The 16,261-nt window shown below is 39.9% G+C and overlaps 1 protein-coding gene across 1 annotated transcript; it reads right to left on the bottom strand.

Moving 5' to 3' along the window:
• Positions 1–4,468: 4,468 nt before the first annotated feature.
• On the bottom strand, positions 4,469–5,539 carry LOC120255260. Its single transcript, XM_039263123.1, has 2 exons — positions 5,438–5,539; positions 4,469–5,335 (listed from the first exon to the last, which is right to left on the bottom strand). Exons 1-2 carry the CDS (start codon positions 5,537–5,539, stop codon positions 4,469–4,471), a joined length of 969 nt encoding a protein of 322 aa, XP_039119057.1.
• Positions 5,540–16,261: the final 10,722 nt, after the last annotated feature.

Raw genomic sequence — 16,261 nt, 5'->3', positions numbered from 1 at the left:
CATGAACCATAAACAAGCTACCAGTATCACTTGATTGTTGACTCTCTTCAGTATTAATATTTTGCTCTTGAACTCTGTTTAGTGACCAACAATAAGCTTTGATATGACCATATTTCCCACAATGGAAGCACTGAACACCTTGATAAGAACCTCTTCCACCTCTTTGATTAGTTGTTGTTCTATGAGATTGCCTTTGACCACCTCTTCCATACTGTTGTTCTAGTTGAGCATAACTCTGGGAATCACAACTATATCCTCTTGGAACATCAAAAGTACCTTTTGTATTATTCATACCTCCTCTTCCACCAGCATCATATCCTCTTCCTCTACCTCTGAAACCTCTACCTCTGCCTCTTGCATACCCTCTTCCTCTATAAAAGTCAGATGACCAATCTTCACTCTCTAGAGGACTCCCACTGCTTGTAGATGCCTCTCCCTTCACATAAAGAACTTTGTTTGTTGGTTGATCTACAAATCTGTTAAGCCTTGCTTCATATGCTTGCAGACTGCCACTCAGCTCATTTAAGGACAATTTATCAACATCTCTAGCTTCTTCTATAGAAGTAACCACATTATCATACTTGATGGTTAAGCTTCTCATCACCTTGGAGACAACTTCCTTCTCTTCCAACTCATAGCCAAGCCCTTTAATCTGATTCACAAGAGTAATAACCCTTGAAACATATTATTGAACTCCTTCATCTTCTCTCATTTGCAAAACTTCAAATTTCTGTCTGAGAGTTTGTCTTCTCACAGAAACAATTCGAGAAGATCCATAATACTTAGATTGAATATGCTCCCATGCTTCTTTTGTACTTGTGAATCTCACAATACGATCAAAGTGATTATCATCCATAGATTGTTGAAGAAGATATAAAGCTTTAGCATCATCATTGCTACTCTTCAATTTTTCAGCATATGTTCCCTCTTAGAGCACCCCTTTCTCTACCACTTCCCATATATTTTGAGATATAAACAAGGTCTTCATTTTTGCACTCCATCTATCATAATTTTCTCCTCTAAAGAAAGGCAAAGCTGATTGAACAATATCAGGGTTAGAGGATGAACTAGAAGTCATACCCTCTTTAAGTTAACACTAAATTCAAGGGAAAATATCAAGCTTCTTGATGCAACTCACTCCAACACTGCAAAACTCTTTACTCCTAAGCTCTGATACCACTGTTGACAGTTTGCAGATGAAGAATCATAAAGTTCGGGTATCAATTTGAAATGAACACCATGGAAGCACAACTGAAGAAGAAACACAAACAGTAACAAACACAAAGCATACACTCATTCACACACACCTTTTTCTTCAGTCAAACACTACAAAACAAAGGAGAATAAATAAAAGAAAAGATACTGAAAATACAATAATGCCCTTAACTTAACCCAGACAACCATCAGCATGCCTCGAACTTAAACTCCATCTCATGATCCATTCATCTCAGCCATTCATTGCTTCTTACTCTCTCTTCTTCACATAAACTTCAGCAACCCATATGATACACTAACTTCTTTGTTATATAACTGCTCTTCAGATCGTTGAACTTCATAGCTTCAATCAATAAACATTCCCCCCTTGATTGAAGAGTACACATTCCCAGTTGCTCTCTAAATTGGCAGTGACTCTGAAAATTTAAGCATTTAGTCAATCCATCAGCTACTTGCTCATCTGATTTGCAAAACTTCAGATGTACCTCTTTGTTTGACACTAAGTTTCTTATGAAATGAAACTTAATGTCAATATGCTTGGTTCTGCCATGCATAATGGGATTTTTTGCAACATTAATGCTGGATTTATTATCACACCACAGTGTAATAGGATCATTGCAAGTCATACCACATTCTATTGACATCCTTTTCATCCAGATTCCATGACAACATGCTGAACAAAGGGAGATGTATTCAGCTTCTGTAGTTGATAGAGCAACAATTTCTTGCTTTTTTGATGACCAACAGACAGCTCCTGTACCCAAGTTAAAAATATACCCTGAAGTGCTCTTTCTGTCAGTTAAATCTCCACTCCAATCACTATCAGAAAATCCCTCTAAAATACATTTAACTCCAGTATAGTATTGAATGCCATACTCAATTGATCCAGCAAGATACCTGAGAATATACTTAGCTGCAACAAATTGAACTCTAGTGGGCTTTGCCATAAATCTGGATAATAAATTAACTGCAAACAAGATGTCTGGTCTTGTATGTGTTAGATAGAGCAACTTTCCAATTAATCTTCTATATAGAGTTGCATTTACTTCCTCTGATTTCCCAAAAATCTGTTACTTTGTTTCAATGGTCATTGGAACATTTGTAGGCTTGCAATTCTGCATATGAAATAATTTCAACAAATCTTCTGTGTATTTCTTTTGAGACATATGCATTCCAACATGATCTTGCTGAATTTCAAAGCCCAAGAAATATTTCATCACACCCAAATCATTCATTTCAAATTCTCTTTTCATTTCAGCTCTGAATTTTTCTGCTTTTAATACTGATGAACTCATATATATGAGATCATCAACATAGACACATACCAGCAGTATATCTCCATTTTCTTCAATCTTTTTGTACAATGCATGTTCCATCTGACTTCTTTGAAAACCCTGTGATTGCATCCAAGTATCTAGTCTTTCATACCATGCTTTAGGAGCTTGCTTCAGACCATATAAAGCCTTGATTAGTTTATATACCATGGTCTCTTTGCCTGGAATTTCAAATCCCCTTGGCTGAGCTATATAAACATCTTCTTCAAGAATTCCATTCAGAAAGGCTGATTTTACATCCAATTGAAAAACAGTCCATTTTTTATAAGCTACAAGAGCCAAGAAAATTCTCACTGTGTCCATTCTCACAACTGGAGCAAACACTTCCTCATAATCTACTCCATACTCCTGATTGTATCCTTTAGCTACTAACCGAGCTTTGTACTTGTCTACTTCTCCATTTGATTTGAATTTTGTTTTATAGAGCCACTTTACACCTATCATCCTCTTGTCTGGTGGTAATTCACATAGTTGCCATGTTCCATTCTTTTCAATGGAATTAATTTCTTCACACATTGCTTTTCTCCAAACTTCTAACTTTTCAGCTTCTTCAAACCTTTCAGGATCCGAAACACATAAAGCAAAGCTGCAACTTTCATACACTTCTCTAAGTGATCTCACCTTTTGAATTGGAGAATCATCTACACTGATATCCCTTTCTTCCCTTGTTTGCCTACTTGGTATGCCATTATTTTCTGATTCAGAAACCCTTGAAGAATCAACTTGAGAAACATGAGATCCACCACTAGCAGGAAAACCAATAATGATTGAATTACTTCCAGCCTTATCTTGTGATGCAGAGACATTTTCTGAAATTTCTTCCTCATTCCATACCCAATTCCTATCTTCCATAAAATAGACATCTCTACTGAGAATTAATTTTCCAGAATCAGGAATATAGATTCTGTAAGCTTTGGTGTTTTGACTGTATCCAATGAAAATACCCTTTTGAGCCCTTTCATCTAATTTCTGTGACTTCTGAGCAATTGTTTTAGGAAAAGCAAGAGACCCAAAAATCTTCAAATGAGATACTTTAGGCTTCACACCAAACCATACCTCATGAGGAGTCATTCCTTTCACAGCCTGAGTAGGAGATATATTGGACAAGTATGCTGCTGTTAACACTGCTTCTGCCCAAAATTTTACAGGAAGATTTTTAGCTTTCATCATGCTTCTAGCTCTCTCTACCAATGTTCTATTCTTTCTCTCTGCTACCCCGTTTTGCTAAGGTGAATAAGGTGCTGAGAGTTCATGCTTTATGCCCAACCTGCTGCAAAACAAATTAAATTCTCTTGATACAAATTCTCCACCTCTATCTGTTCTTAATATTCTCAATTTCTGATTTGTTTGTCTCTCAACAAGTGCAACAAATTCTTGAAAACAAGAAAAAACTTCATGCTTGAACTTTAACATATAAACCCAACACATCCTCGTATAGTCATCAATAAATAAAAGAAAATACCTGTTCCCTCCTAATGACTCAGTTTGCATTGGCCAACAGACATCAGCATGAACTAAATGTAGTCTCTGTTTAGCTCTCCATGATCTGCCTTCAGTAAATGAATTTCTTGCCAATTTTCCATAGATACAAGCTTCACAATATTTGAATTTTTGTAAGCTTGGCAATCCAACCACCATTTCTTGTTGTTTAAGAGTTTGCAGACTCTGCATGTGAAGATGACCAAATCTCTGATGCCAAAGCAATGAAATATCATCTTCATTCATCATTTGCAGTATCAATTTTAGCAAATTCCACAGGATAGAGATTGTTATTATTTTTCTTTACATTCAATAATTTCTCACCAGTTTGTGGATGTACAACATGACATTCCTTATTCTTGAAGTTGATAATATAACCCATGTCAGCCAGCTGACCTACACTTAGTAAGTTATCTTCTAATCTTGGCACATAGTATACATCATGAATGAATTTCTTTTCTCCATTTTGAAGAGTAATAGCAACAGATCCTTTCCCCATTAACTTTCACCTCCTGATCATCAACCAATTTCACTATATGGCACAAGGATTCATCCAACTTAGTAACGAGAGCTTTCTTGCCTGTCATATGATGAGAGCATCCACTATCTAGAAGCCAAATAGCTGAATTTTCTTGATCAGTTTTCATAGTAGCATCATGAACCATAAACAAGCTACCAGTATCACTTGATTGTTGACTCTCTTCAGTATTAATATTTTGCTCTTGAACTCTGTTTAGTGACCAACAATAAGCTTTGATATGACCATATTTCCCACAATGGAAGCACTGAACACCTTGATAAGAACCTCTTCCACCTCTTTGATTAGTTGTTGTTCTATGAGATTGCCTTTGACCACCTCTTCCATACTGTTGTTCTAGTTGAGCATAACTCTGGGAATCACAACTATATCCTCTTGGAACATCAAAAGTACCTTTTGTATTATTCATACCTCCTCTTCCACCAGCATCATATCCTCTTCCTCTACCTCTGAAACCTCTACCTCTGCCTCTTGCATACCCTCTTCCTCTATAAAAGTCAGATGACCAATCTTCACTCTCTAGAGGACTCCCACTGCTTGTAGATGCCTCTCCCTTCACATAAAGAACTTTGTTTGTTGGTTGATCTACAAATCTGTTAAGCCTTGCTTCATATGCTTGCAGACTGCCACTCAGCTCATTTAAGGACAATTTATCAACATCTCTAGCTTCTTCTATAGAAGTAACCACATTATCATACTTGATGGTTAAGCTTCTCATCACCTTGGAGACAACTTCCTTCTCTTCCAACTCATAGCCAAGCCCTTTAATCTGATTCACAAGAGTAATAACCCTTGAAACATATTATTGAACTCCTTCATCTTCTCTCATTTGCAAAACTTCAAATTTCTGTCTGAGAGTTTGTCTTCTCACAGAAACAATTCGAGAAGATCCATAATACTCAGATTGAATATGCTCCCATGCTTCTTTTGTACTTGTGAATCTCACAATACGATCAAAGTGATTATCATCCATAGATTGTTGAAGAAGATATAAAGCTTTAGCATCATCATTGCTACTCTTCAATTTTTCAGCATATGTTCCCTCTTAGAGCACCCCTTTCTCTACCACTTCCCATATATTTTGAGATATAAACAAGGTCTTCATTTTTGCACTCCATCTATCATAATTTTCTCCTCTAAAGAAAGGCAAAGCTGATTGAACAATATCAGGGTTAGAGGATGAACTAGAAGTCATACCCTCTTTAAGTTAACACTAAATTCAAGGGAAAATATCAAGCTTCTTGATGCAACTCACTCCAACACTGCAAAACTCTTTACTCCTAAGCTCTGATACCACTGTTGACAGTTTGCAGATGAAGAATCATAAAGTTCGGGTATCAATTTGAAATGAACACCATGGAAGCACAACTGAAGAAGAAACACAAACAGTAACAAACACAAAGCATACACTCATTCACACACACCTTTTTCTTCAGTCAAACACTACAAAACAAAGGAGAATAAATAAAAGAAAAGATACTGAAAATACAATAATGCCCTTAACTTAACCCAGACAACCATCAGCATGCCTCGAACTTAAACTCCATCTCATGATCCATTCATCTCAGCCATTCATTGCTTCTTACTATCTCTTCTTCACATAAACTTCAGCAACCCATATGATACACTAACATCTTTGTTATATAACTGCTCTTTAGATCGTTGAACTTCATAGCTTCAATCAATCAACACTCCACAATTATTGATTTGTCTTTGTGGATGCTGGATTATGCTGGTATTTTTTTTAAAAAATTGTTGTTAAATGCTAAATTAATTATATGCATAGCTTGCATGCTAGGAACATTTTATAAAGGGATTGGATTATATCTTGAAATTTGTTTTAGTATGGAGAGTGGGTAGCAGTAATTCTACAATTAGCTTCATAAATTCAAGTGCACGTACACTATATGGATAGTTCTATATGTTAGATGTATGTATATATATACATGAGTAGTGGAGTATACTTGTATGTGTTGCTTCTATATGTAACCCCTTAATCACTTGTTTCTAACATCAATTGATGAGTATTAATCCATTCTTTTCTCCTATATCCTTCTTCCCTCTTCTAACATGGTATCAGACTAGGTGCTTTCCTCCGGCCATCTTCTCCGGCCATCTTCTCCAGTCATCTCGCCGACCATCTTCTCCGGCCATCTTCTCCGGTTATCTCTCCGGCCATCTCTCTGACATTTTCTCCTTTATTTTCTACCTCACTACATCCTTTTCTTATTCTTTTCTCCTTCATCCACTCTTTCCTTGATCCACAAACAAACAAACTTACGCTTCCACCACCCTTTGTGCAGCGCCGCCCACGCAACCGGCGGCGTCCACGTGCGCGTCGCGCCCCTCCACCGGCGCCGGCGCTCACCGCGGCGCCAGTGCCGCTCCCCTCCCGCTAGCAACCCGCGCCCGCGCTTGCCCTGCGCCCCGAGTCCCGTCGCGTGACCAAGCCCGGCCCGGCCCGTGCCCGCGCTCCGGTGCTGCCGAGCTCCAGTGCACTGCGCCACGCCACCGGACGCCGGCGCCGCGCCCGGACATTGCCGCCCGCCTCCTTGCTCTCATCACCTAGCTCCTGGAATCAAGGCTTCCTACATTTTCCAATTACATGAAGACAACAAGTGTTGGGCCTTTGCCTTCAAAAGTAAAGACATTGATATGATTGGGCGTGCATCATGTGATTCATTTGATAGTGCGGATATTAGTACCGAGATGGGACGCTTATGGATTCAGTAGGATGTTACATGAGATACGTCACCGTAATCTCCACCATTCCGATGTGGTGCTTGATGGCACCAACTATATTCCTTGGCGACTCACTATCAAGCGGATTCTCGATGGTGTCCGGCGTTCTTACGTCCACGTTGACGGTACATGTCTTGCTCTCACTGCCCCCTCTCTCTCTGACACTGCTGCCTCCACGAGGGCCTCGGCTCTTCTCCACGACCTTTGAGCGGCAGTTTGAGAAATGGGGTCAGCGATGATTCTACAACCAAGATGATGATCTCTCGAGCGGTCGCTCTTGACATTCGTACTTAGATTGTTGATCTTTCCATCGCTTCGGGACATGTGGGACTATCTTGAGCGTCATTCTTTGTGGTTCCGGCCGGGCACAACTTTACACCTTATATCGAGGCTCTCTCTAGTCTCAGCGAGGGTGAGGACTGTCGACCCAGTTCTATAGTCGGTGTGCACCTTATGGCATCAGTTGATGCTTTGACTCCTCCTTCTTGTCTTTGTTCATCTTTGCCCGGATCCTTACTATTCGACTCTTGCTCTCGTCGTCGTAGCCATGATGAGACATAATGTATGTATGAGTTCATTATCGTCTTGCCTACGAGTTTGAGCAAACTCGGGCTCGATTACTTCATGCCCCCTCGGTCTACTCTTTGGATGAGGGCCTTCACTTTTTGTTCGTCTTTGAGGAGACCCGTTTCCGGGCTTCTTTCACAGGGGGGTAGGGCTCTTGCTGTCTCTCACTTCCCTGTTGTGTTATCGCCCTCTTTATCTACTAGACCCCCCGGCTTCTCCTGTCTCATCTCGGCCTTTTTCTACATGGTCGAAACGCTTTATGACTTGTCACTACTGTGGTATTTTTGGTCATCTTCAGCGTGATTGTCGGAAGAAGCAGTGTGGACTTCCGCGTACTGCTCCTTCACCACCTCTTCTCCCCTTTGCCTCACCGGCAGTACGTCTTTCGTCTAGGTCTCTCCCCCTCCACCGCCCCTACTCCACCATCTTCTACTCCGCTGTCTCCAGCTGATCAGCAACTATTGGTGATGTTCCGCCAATTTCAGCAGTCCTATCTAGCAGATTCCACTACCCATGCGCGGTCGGCTTAGGTTCCTCCTTCCGCTCTAGGTAGTTCCTGTCCTCTCTGGCTTCTTGATTCTGGTGCTTCTACTCACATGACTCATGATGCCACTCATCTTCATCATTCACGTCCACCCCTTACACATCACAGGTGTTCATACTTTTGATGGCACTCTCCTTCCTATTTCATCTACTTGTCATTTTTCTTCTGATGCCTTCTCTGTTCCCTTACCTCTCTCATGTCCCTCGGTTATCAATGAACCTTATATGCATTAGTCGACTCAGCGATTATAGTATCGGGTTATTTTTTTACCGTACCTCATGTCATGTCTCGAGGGATCGAGTGGGGCGGTGATTGGGCGGCCGCCACCATAATGGAGTCTATGTGTTGGATACCCTTCACCTGTCATCTTCATCTAGGCCCACTCACCACTGTCATGCTACAGTTCTATCTCATAATATGTGGCATCATCGTCTTGGTCATTTGTGTCAATCTCGTATGTCCTCTCTAGTTCGTCTTGGAGTCTTAGGAGCTATCTCTCCTTCCTCCGACATTATCTGTGTTGGCTGTAAGCTTGGTAAACAGCTACAACGCCCTTATCCCACGAGTGTATCTCAGACTACTGCTCCTTTTGAGCTTATTCATTCTGATGTTTGGGGTCCTGCTCCTTTTGTTTCTAAAGGTGGTAACCGTTATTATGTTATTTTCATTGATGACTACACCTGCTTTACTTGGATCTATTTTATGCATACTCGTAGTCAGTTATTATCTATCTATCGATCTTTCGTAGCCATGGTTCATACCCATTTTGCTGCCTCAGTCAATACTTTTCGATCTGACTCTGGTGGTGAATACATTTCTCAGGCTTTTCAAAACTTTTTATCTTCTGAGGGCATATTGCCTCAGTTATCCTGTTCGGTGCTCATGCTCAGAATGGGGTTCTGAACGCAAACATCGTCATATCTTAGAAACGGCTCGTGCTTTTCTTCTTGGTACTTTTTTCCCTCCTCACTTTTGGGATGATGTTGTTATTACAGCTGTTTATCTGATTAACCTTCAACCTTCCTCTCATCTTTATGATTGCAGCCCAGGGGAGTCTCTTCATGGGACACCTCCTCGCTATGATCATCTTCGTGTTTTTGGTTGTCGTTGTTTTGTTTTGCTCTCAGCGCTGGAGCGAACCAAGCTCACCGCCCAGTTTGTCTCCTGTGTTTTTCTGAGATATAGCCTTGAGCATAAAGGTTATCGTTGTTATGACCCCGTTGCTCGTCGTATTCGTATTTCTCATAATGTTACATTTGATGAGACCACCCCATTTTACGCTTCTCCCTCTTCTACTGAGTCCCTCTCTCCTTCGGTTCCTCTATCTTTCCTTTTCCCTCTCATTTCTCCTGTGGGTACCTCTCCTATGCCTTCTTCTCCGTCGATCATTACTCTTCCCGAGCTTCTTAGTCACTCCTTTCTTGACCCCCCTTCTCCTCTATCTGTTGAGTCTCCTACTGTGTCTACTCCTACTTCTTCACTTCCTCCTGCTCATCCGCCAATTCGTTTATTCTACCATCGTCGGGATCCCGTAGTGACTCCATCAGGGCAGGCCCACTCTGACGTCTCTCCTACTACTGATCCGCCTCCTGAGGTATCCTCTGCTCCTTACTCTTTACGAGATCGCTCCACTTTACATCCTTCTGTTCGTTATGCTTCTGCTAGCACCAGTATCTCAGATGTCATTGAGCCAGGTACATACAAGGAAGCGGTTCAATCTCCTGAGTGGCGGACTGCCATGGTTGAGGAACTTGATGCCTTATCTCGGACTCACACATGGGATATTGTCCCTCTCCCTACCCATGTTATTCCCATTACATGTCGTTGGATCTATCGGGTGAAGACCCGTTCTGATGGGTCTCTCGAGCGTTATAAAGCGCGTCTTGTTGATCATGGTTCTCAGCAAGAGTATGGTCGTGACTATGAGGAGACTTTTGCCCCCGTGGCCCACATGCACACTGTCCGTACCTTAGTTGCTGTTGTTGCTGTTCGTAGGTGGGTTCTTCATCAGCTTGATGTGAAGAACGCCTTTCTTCATGGGGACCTAAAGGAGGAGGTCTACATGACTCCTCCTCCTGGCCTTCAGGTACCTCCTGGATCTGTTTGTCGCCTTCGCCGCGCTCTCTATGGTCTCAAACAGGCTCCTCGTGCCTGATTTGAGCGGTTCAGCACGAGTTGTTGAGGCTGCTGGATTTACTCCGAGCATACATGATCCGGCAGTCTTCATTCATTCTTCACCCCGTGGCCGGACCATTCTTCTTTTGTATGTGGATGATATGATTCTTACTAGTGATGATTCTGCTCACATTGCTTTTGTGAAGCAGAAACTATGTGAGACTTTTTTGATGACTGATCTTGGTCCGCTTCGTTATTTTCTAGGTATCGAGATCACATCTCATCTTGATGGCTATCGACTATCCCAGCAGCGTTACACTCTTGACCTCCTTGCTCGCTCTGGCTTGACAGATACTCGTACCGCCGCTACACCGATGGAGTTGTATTTGCAACTTCGTGCTTCTGATGAGATTCCCATACCGGATCCTTCTTGCTATCGGCATCTTGTTGGTAGCTTGGTCTATCTTACTGTCACACGTCCTGACATCTCTCATGCCGTGCACATTCTCAGTCAGTTTGTTGCGGCCCCTACTTCTGTTCATTATGGACATCTTCTCCGGGTGTTACGATATCTTCGAGGCACTGCCTCGTGTGGTCTGTTCTACTCTCATCGGTCCACTCTTCAGCTACAGGCCTATTCGGATGCTACTTGGGCTAGTTCTCCCGATGATCGAGCCTCTGTCACTGGCTATTGTATCTTTCTTGGGTCTTCACTTGTTGTGTGGAAGACCAAGAAACAACAAACTATTGCCAAGTCCAGTGCTGAGGCTGAGGTTCGTGCTATAGCTTCTACTGTACAGGAGGTGCTTTGGCTTCGCTCGATTTTGCAGGATTTTGGTGTCCCGATTCATTCTCCTATTCCTATTCACTGTGACAATACGGGAGCTCTTCAGATTGCAGCAGATCCAGTCAAGCATGAGCTGACCAAACACATTGGTGTCGATGCCCACTTCACCCGCTGTCATATCTGTGCTCATACTGTCTTCTTCATTATCTTCCTACAGAGGTCCAGGTGGCTGACTTTTTCACTAAGGCTCAGACACGTGATCAGCATCTGTTTATGTTATCAAAACTCAAGACACATGATCCACCTTGAGTTTGAAGGGGGGGTGTTAGATGTATGTATGTATATATATACATGAGTAGTGGAGTATACTTGTATGTGTTTCTTCTATATGTAGCCCCTTGATTACTTGTTTCTAACATCAATTGATGAGTATTGATCCATTCTTCTCTCCTCTATCCTTCTTCCCTCTTCTAACACTATATATGGGAGATGCACAACTAACTGATGATGTAGCTCCTTGTTTCTTCCCGGGAAATATATTAAGCTATTGTAATGGTGTCGATGTGTGATGCCCAAGTTTTTGTCTTGTAGAGGGCGTATAAGAAACTTGTCGAGGGTGTCAAATGAAAAAAAGATGCTTTGTGAGGCAATTGCCAATTGATTGTGAATTCTTGCAAACTAGACCGACCTAGCTGGATAAAAATGAAGGGTTCTTTGTAATTGCAACTTTGCTTTATAATATCATTATAGATTTACTAAGTAACCAAACTAAAATACCTTGATGTGTTGTCAATTGAATACCCATGCATGCATGTGTATTTGGTGCCTGAACTTGGTTCTTGTGTTTTATTTCTCCTTTATTCCATGTCACCTCTGTGCATTTTTCTGCAAGGAATAAGGGAATTTGATTGGAACTCCTATCTTCATATTTTATTTCCCTTAAAAATGAATCTAGACCATTTCTTTTGCTATGTTGATTTCTTATTTTGACATTTTCCAATGTGTGAATGGATGATTTTATTAACATATTTCTGAAGATGTAAGATTTTTATAATGCACATTGTTTTGCCCTCAGTCCTTCCTGTTGTTCTGCCAATCAGTTATGAGAAGCAATATGCAGAGGAGGTGACCATGAAAGCAAATTAACAAAGTTCAACGACAGACTAAAGGAAGTCTCTACTGTTACACCTGTTTCCAAGGATAAAAGTGAGCGAAACTAAGTCGAAACTAAAGGATCATCATCAAAGTTAGAGCAGGGACTTGGATGTGTTTCTTTTGGGTGACCTTGGAAGTGAGGATGATGACCCAGGTGTGCTATTCAATCCTATTTTACCATGGTCATGGTGCAAATTCAATTGTCCTTGGCATATTCATATTTTACGATACTTATCGATTATTTTTCTTGATGGATTGTTGAAAAATTATTTTTCTTTTCCGTCTCATTTTGTTCTACTTACTGTATTTTCAGATGGAGGTGATGATGGATTTGATGATGATTTTGATAAGAATGGAAAGATGGTGAGCACTCGATGTTTTGACAATAACTCAATTCTTGTCGAGTTCATAACTGCAGAGTTTAGGCAACCTGAAAAATCGGCATATTAGTTATTATTAGTTATTATTAGTTTATAACTCTCTTCTAGTTAAAAGACAACAATTTATGCTTAGAGACAAGATGGATAATCCTCCCAAAAACTTATTATCAAATGCTAGGTTACGCTTGGTTTCCTAGTTCATACCATTTTTACCATAGAAGCTAGCTTTGCAATGGCAGGGCTAAGTTAGATTTTTTGTCACTTTTCTACTGTCATTTCCAATCTTGTCAATGAAAACTATTAAAAGATTCATTCACTGAGTTGAATAACCTCATTCTCCCTTTTCAAATGATTGAGAGAGGAGAGATCCTAAACAATGTAATATCACAAACTAGTCAAGCTTCATAAATTCAAGTGCACACTATATGGATAGTTTTATATGGGAGATGCATAACTAAATATTGTAACAATCTTGATGTATGATGCCCAGGCTTTATCTTGTTGGGAGAATATAATAAAATTGTCTGAGGTGTCAAATGAAAAAGATGCTTTGTGAGACAATTGGCAATTGGCAATTGATTGTTAATGCTTGCAAACTAGACTGACCCAGCTGGATAGGAATGAAGGGTTGGTTGTTGGTTGTAATTGCGACTCTGCTTTACAATATCATTGTAGGCTTACTAAGTGACCAGACTACAATACCTTGATATGTTGTCAATTGAATGTCTGTGCATGCACTTCTATTTGGTGTCTGAACTTGGTTCTTGTTTTTTATTTTCCTTTTTATTCCATGTCAACTGTGCGAGTTTTTCGGCGAGTAATAAGGGATTATTGATTGGAAAGTCTTATCTTCCTATTATATTTTCTTGTAAAATGAATTTAGACCATTTCTTTCAATTAGCTATGTTGATTTCTTGTTTTGACATTTTCCATCATGTAATGGGATGATTTTGTTACCATATTTCTGAAGAAGTGAGATTTTTATAATGTACATTGTTTTGCCCTCGGTTCTTCCTGACAAGCCTGTTGTTCTGCCAATCAGTTATGAGAAGCAGTATGCAGAGGAGGTGACCATGAAAGCAAATGAACAAAGTTCAAGTGATAGACTAAGGGAAGCCTCCACTGCTACACCTGTTTCCAAGGATGAAGTGAAGGAAACTAAGTCAGAACCTAAGGTATCATCATCAAAAATAGAACAGGACATGGACGTTTTAATTTCTTTTGGGTGACCTTGGAAGTGAGGATGATGGCCCAGGTGTGCTACTCAATCCTATTTCACCGTGTTCATGGTGCAAATTCAATTGTCCTTAGCATATTTATATTTTACAATGCTTGTCTCAGTATTTTCCTCATTGGATTGTTGGAAAAATTGTTTTTTTTTCCCTTTCTCATTTTGTTCTACTTACTGTATTTTCAGATGGAGGCGATGATGGATTTGATGATGATCTTGATAAGAATGGAAAGATGGTGAGCACTCAATGTTTTGACAATAACTTAATTTCTGTCAAGTTCATAATTGTAGAGTTTAGGCAACTGAAAGAAATCGGCATATTAGCTATTATTAGTTTATAACTCTCTTCAAGTTGAAGACAACAGTTTCTTCTTAGAGACAAGATTGATAATCTCCGAAGACTTAATTTCAAATGCCAGTACTCGCTTGGTTGCTAGTTCGTACCATTTTTTTGCTGTAGAAGCTAGCACCTGCAATGACGAGGGTTAAGTTAGATTCTTTGTCACCTTTCTACTGCCATTTCCTATCTTGTCAATGAAAAACTATTAAAAGATTCAATCACTGACCACCTGTGTCTGACTATTTCTCATTTGGAAAGCTTTGCACTAATGATAGAAGGGAGGAGAGATCCTAAGCAATGTAATATCACAAATTTGTCAAGCGTTTGTTCATTGTTGGCCTGATTAGAATATTATTCCTCTTACCTTTATCAAAACATCATAACCACATTCACTTTTTTCAAAAATATATATATTTATGTATCTATTTTTGAATTCTTTTGTTGGGAACATTCCAGATGTGTCTTGATGATCTTATTTTCATTCCTGTGTAAATATTACATGCCAGCATGTAGGTTCCAAATATAAGATCCTACCTGAACATTCTCAAGTATTCTATGATTCTTGTTGCAATCCTTGCTCAAGGTAAGGCTTCAATTAAGTGGGGGATGTGGGGGATTGGTTCTGTGGAGTCTAAGTCCTTAAACTGGGTGCTAGTTACCAGTGCAGCATTCCAAATCAAAAAGGACTTACTAAGTTTATTCTTTTCAAGTAGATTATCTCATTAACAAAATATAATGTTTTTCTCAGATACTTAACTAGGGACCACTAATATGAATTTGTGAACGCTCAGGTTGTAAGTAGGAATTGCTAATATGGATTCCTGAAAATTTCCTTTTATGCTCCTGGCAGGGGTTGGAAAGCGATGAAGATGGTGAAGGTGCGAAATAATCTTGAAGGGTCTGTCTATTGCTGTGGTTTTTTAACATGGTTTTGTTTTTGTTTTTAAAGTGATAAACAAATCTGTTTATATTTTTTGCATTAGTCAGACTCTTAGATGGTGGGGGACCTACTGTCCACTGTAAGTGTCATTCTATCTAATTGTTTTGTATTTAAAAGGAACCTAAATGACCTTTTACTGCACAAGAAATTCAGTGAATTTCAAATTTGAAAAAAATATGCTGCATTTTTTTTTACAGTTCGTTTTCTTCGAGGTCAGATAAGTTTGTTTTATTCTATTGAATCTGTGAAGGAATGGGTAGTTTTGTTCTTTTTGTTGTGTTATTTGGATCAAGATTTAAGCATTTCAAGAGACCGTTATCACTATATTTTATGTTCATTTATTTTTTTTTGGGAAAGAGGAGCGGGGTGAACCCACTAGAGATCCAGAGACGTGCACAAGCCTCAGTGGAACAAGTGGGGACGGGGCCGCGCTCACGTGGGCGCTGAAACCACCCGTACACAACCACTATTCACAACTCCCAGAAATGTGCCCTCAGCCGAGAATCGAACTCTCACCACTCGGTGAGAGTTCTATCGGCGACCCGTGTACCAATAGACCCCAAGGTCGTTGGCAATTTTATGTTCATTTATAACAACATATTCATGCCAGACTGCATAGTGAATATGTTCTCCTTGAATCTAATAAGAGTGGTTTGAAATTTTTTTTTATAAATATTTTTTTTAAGGTTTTTCTGTTGCTTTACTCTTAATAAAAATCAAATTACATGTGATTACCTAGCTTAAAAAAAGTGATGCAAATACAAAATTTCTCCATGCTGTTGCCAATGGCCGCAAGAACCTTAATCGTATCCCTAGTATATACATACATATTTGTATATGTAAATGTATGTTTATATAGATATTCATATACATATATGTGTGCATATGCATATA

Source organism: Dioscorea cayenensis, unplaced genomic scaffold (genome assembly GCF_009730915.1).
Source record: "Dioscorea cayenensis subsp. rotundata cultivar TDr96_F1 unplaced genomic scaffold, TDr96_F1_v2_PseudoChromosome.rev07_lg8_w22 25.fasta BLBR01000910.1, whole genome shotgun sequence".
Taxonomy (NCBI): Eukaryota; Viridiplantae; Streptophyta; class Magnoliopsida; order Dioscoreales; family Dioscoreaceae; genus Dioscorea; species Dioscorea cayenensis.
The sequence above is the reverse complement of the archived record's forward strand: the minus strand, read 5'-3'. Positions and strand labels throughout refer to the sequence as shown.

Coding starts and splice junctions, on each gene's coding strand:
- LOC120255260 (XM_039263123.1), bottom strand. CDS start 5,539: ATGGATGATAATCACTTTGATCGTATTGTGAGATTCACAAGTACAAAA. Junction 5,336..5,437: donor GATCTTCTCGAATTGTTTCT/GTGAGAAGACAA, acceptor CTTGTGAATCAG/ATTAAAGGGCTTGGCTATGA.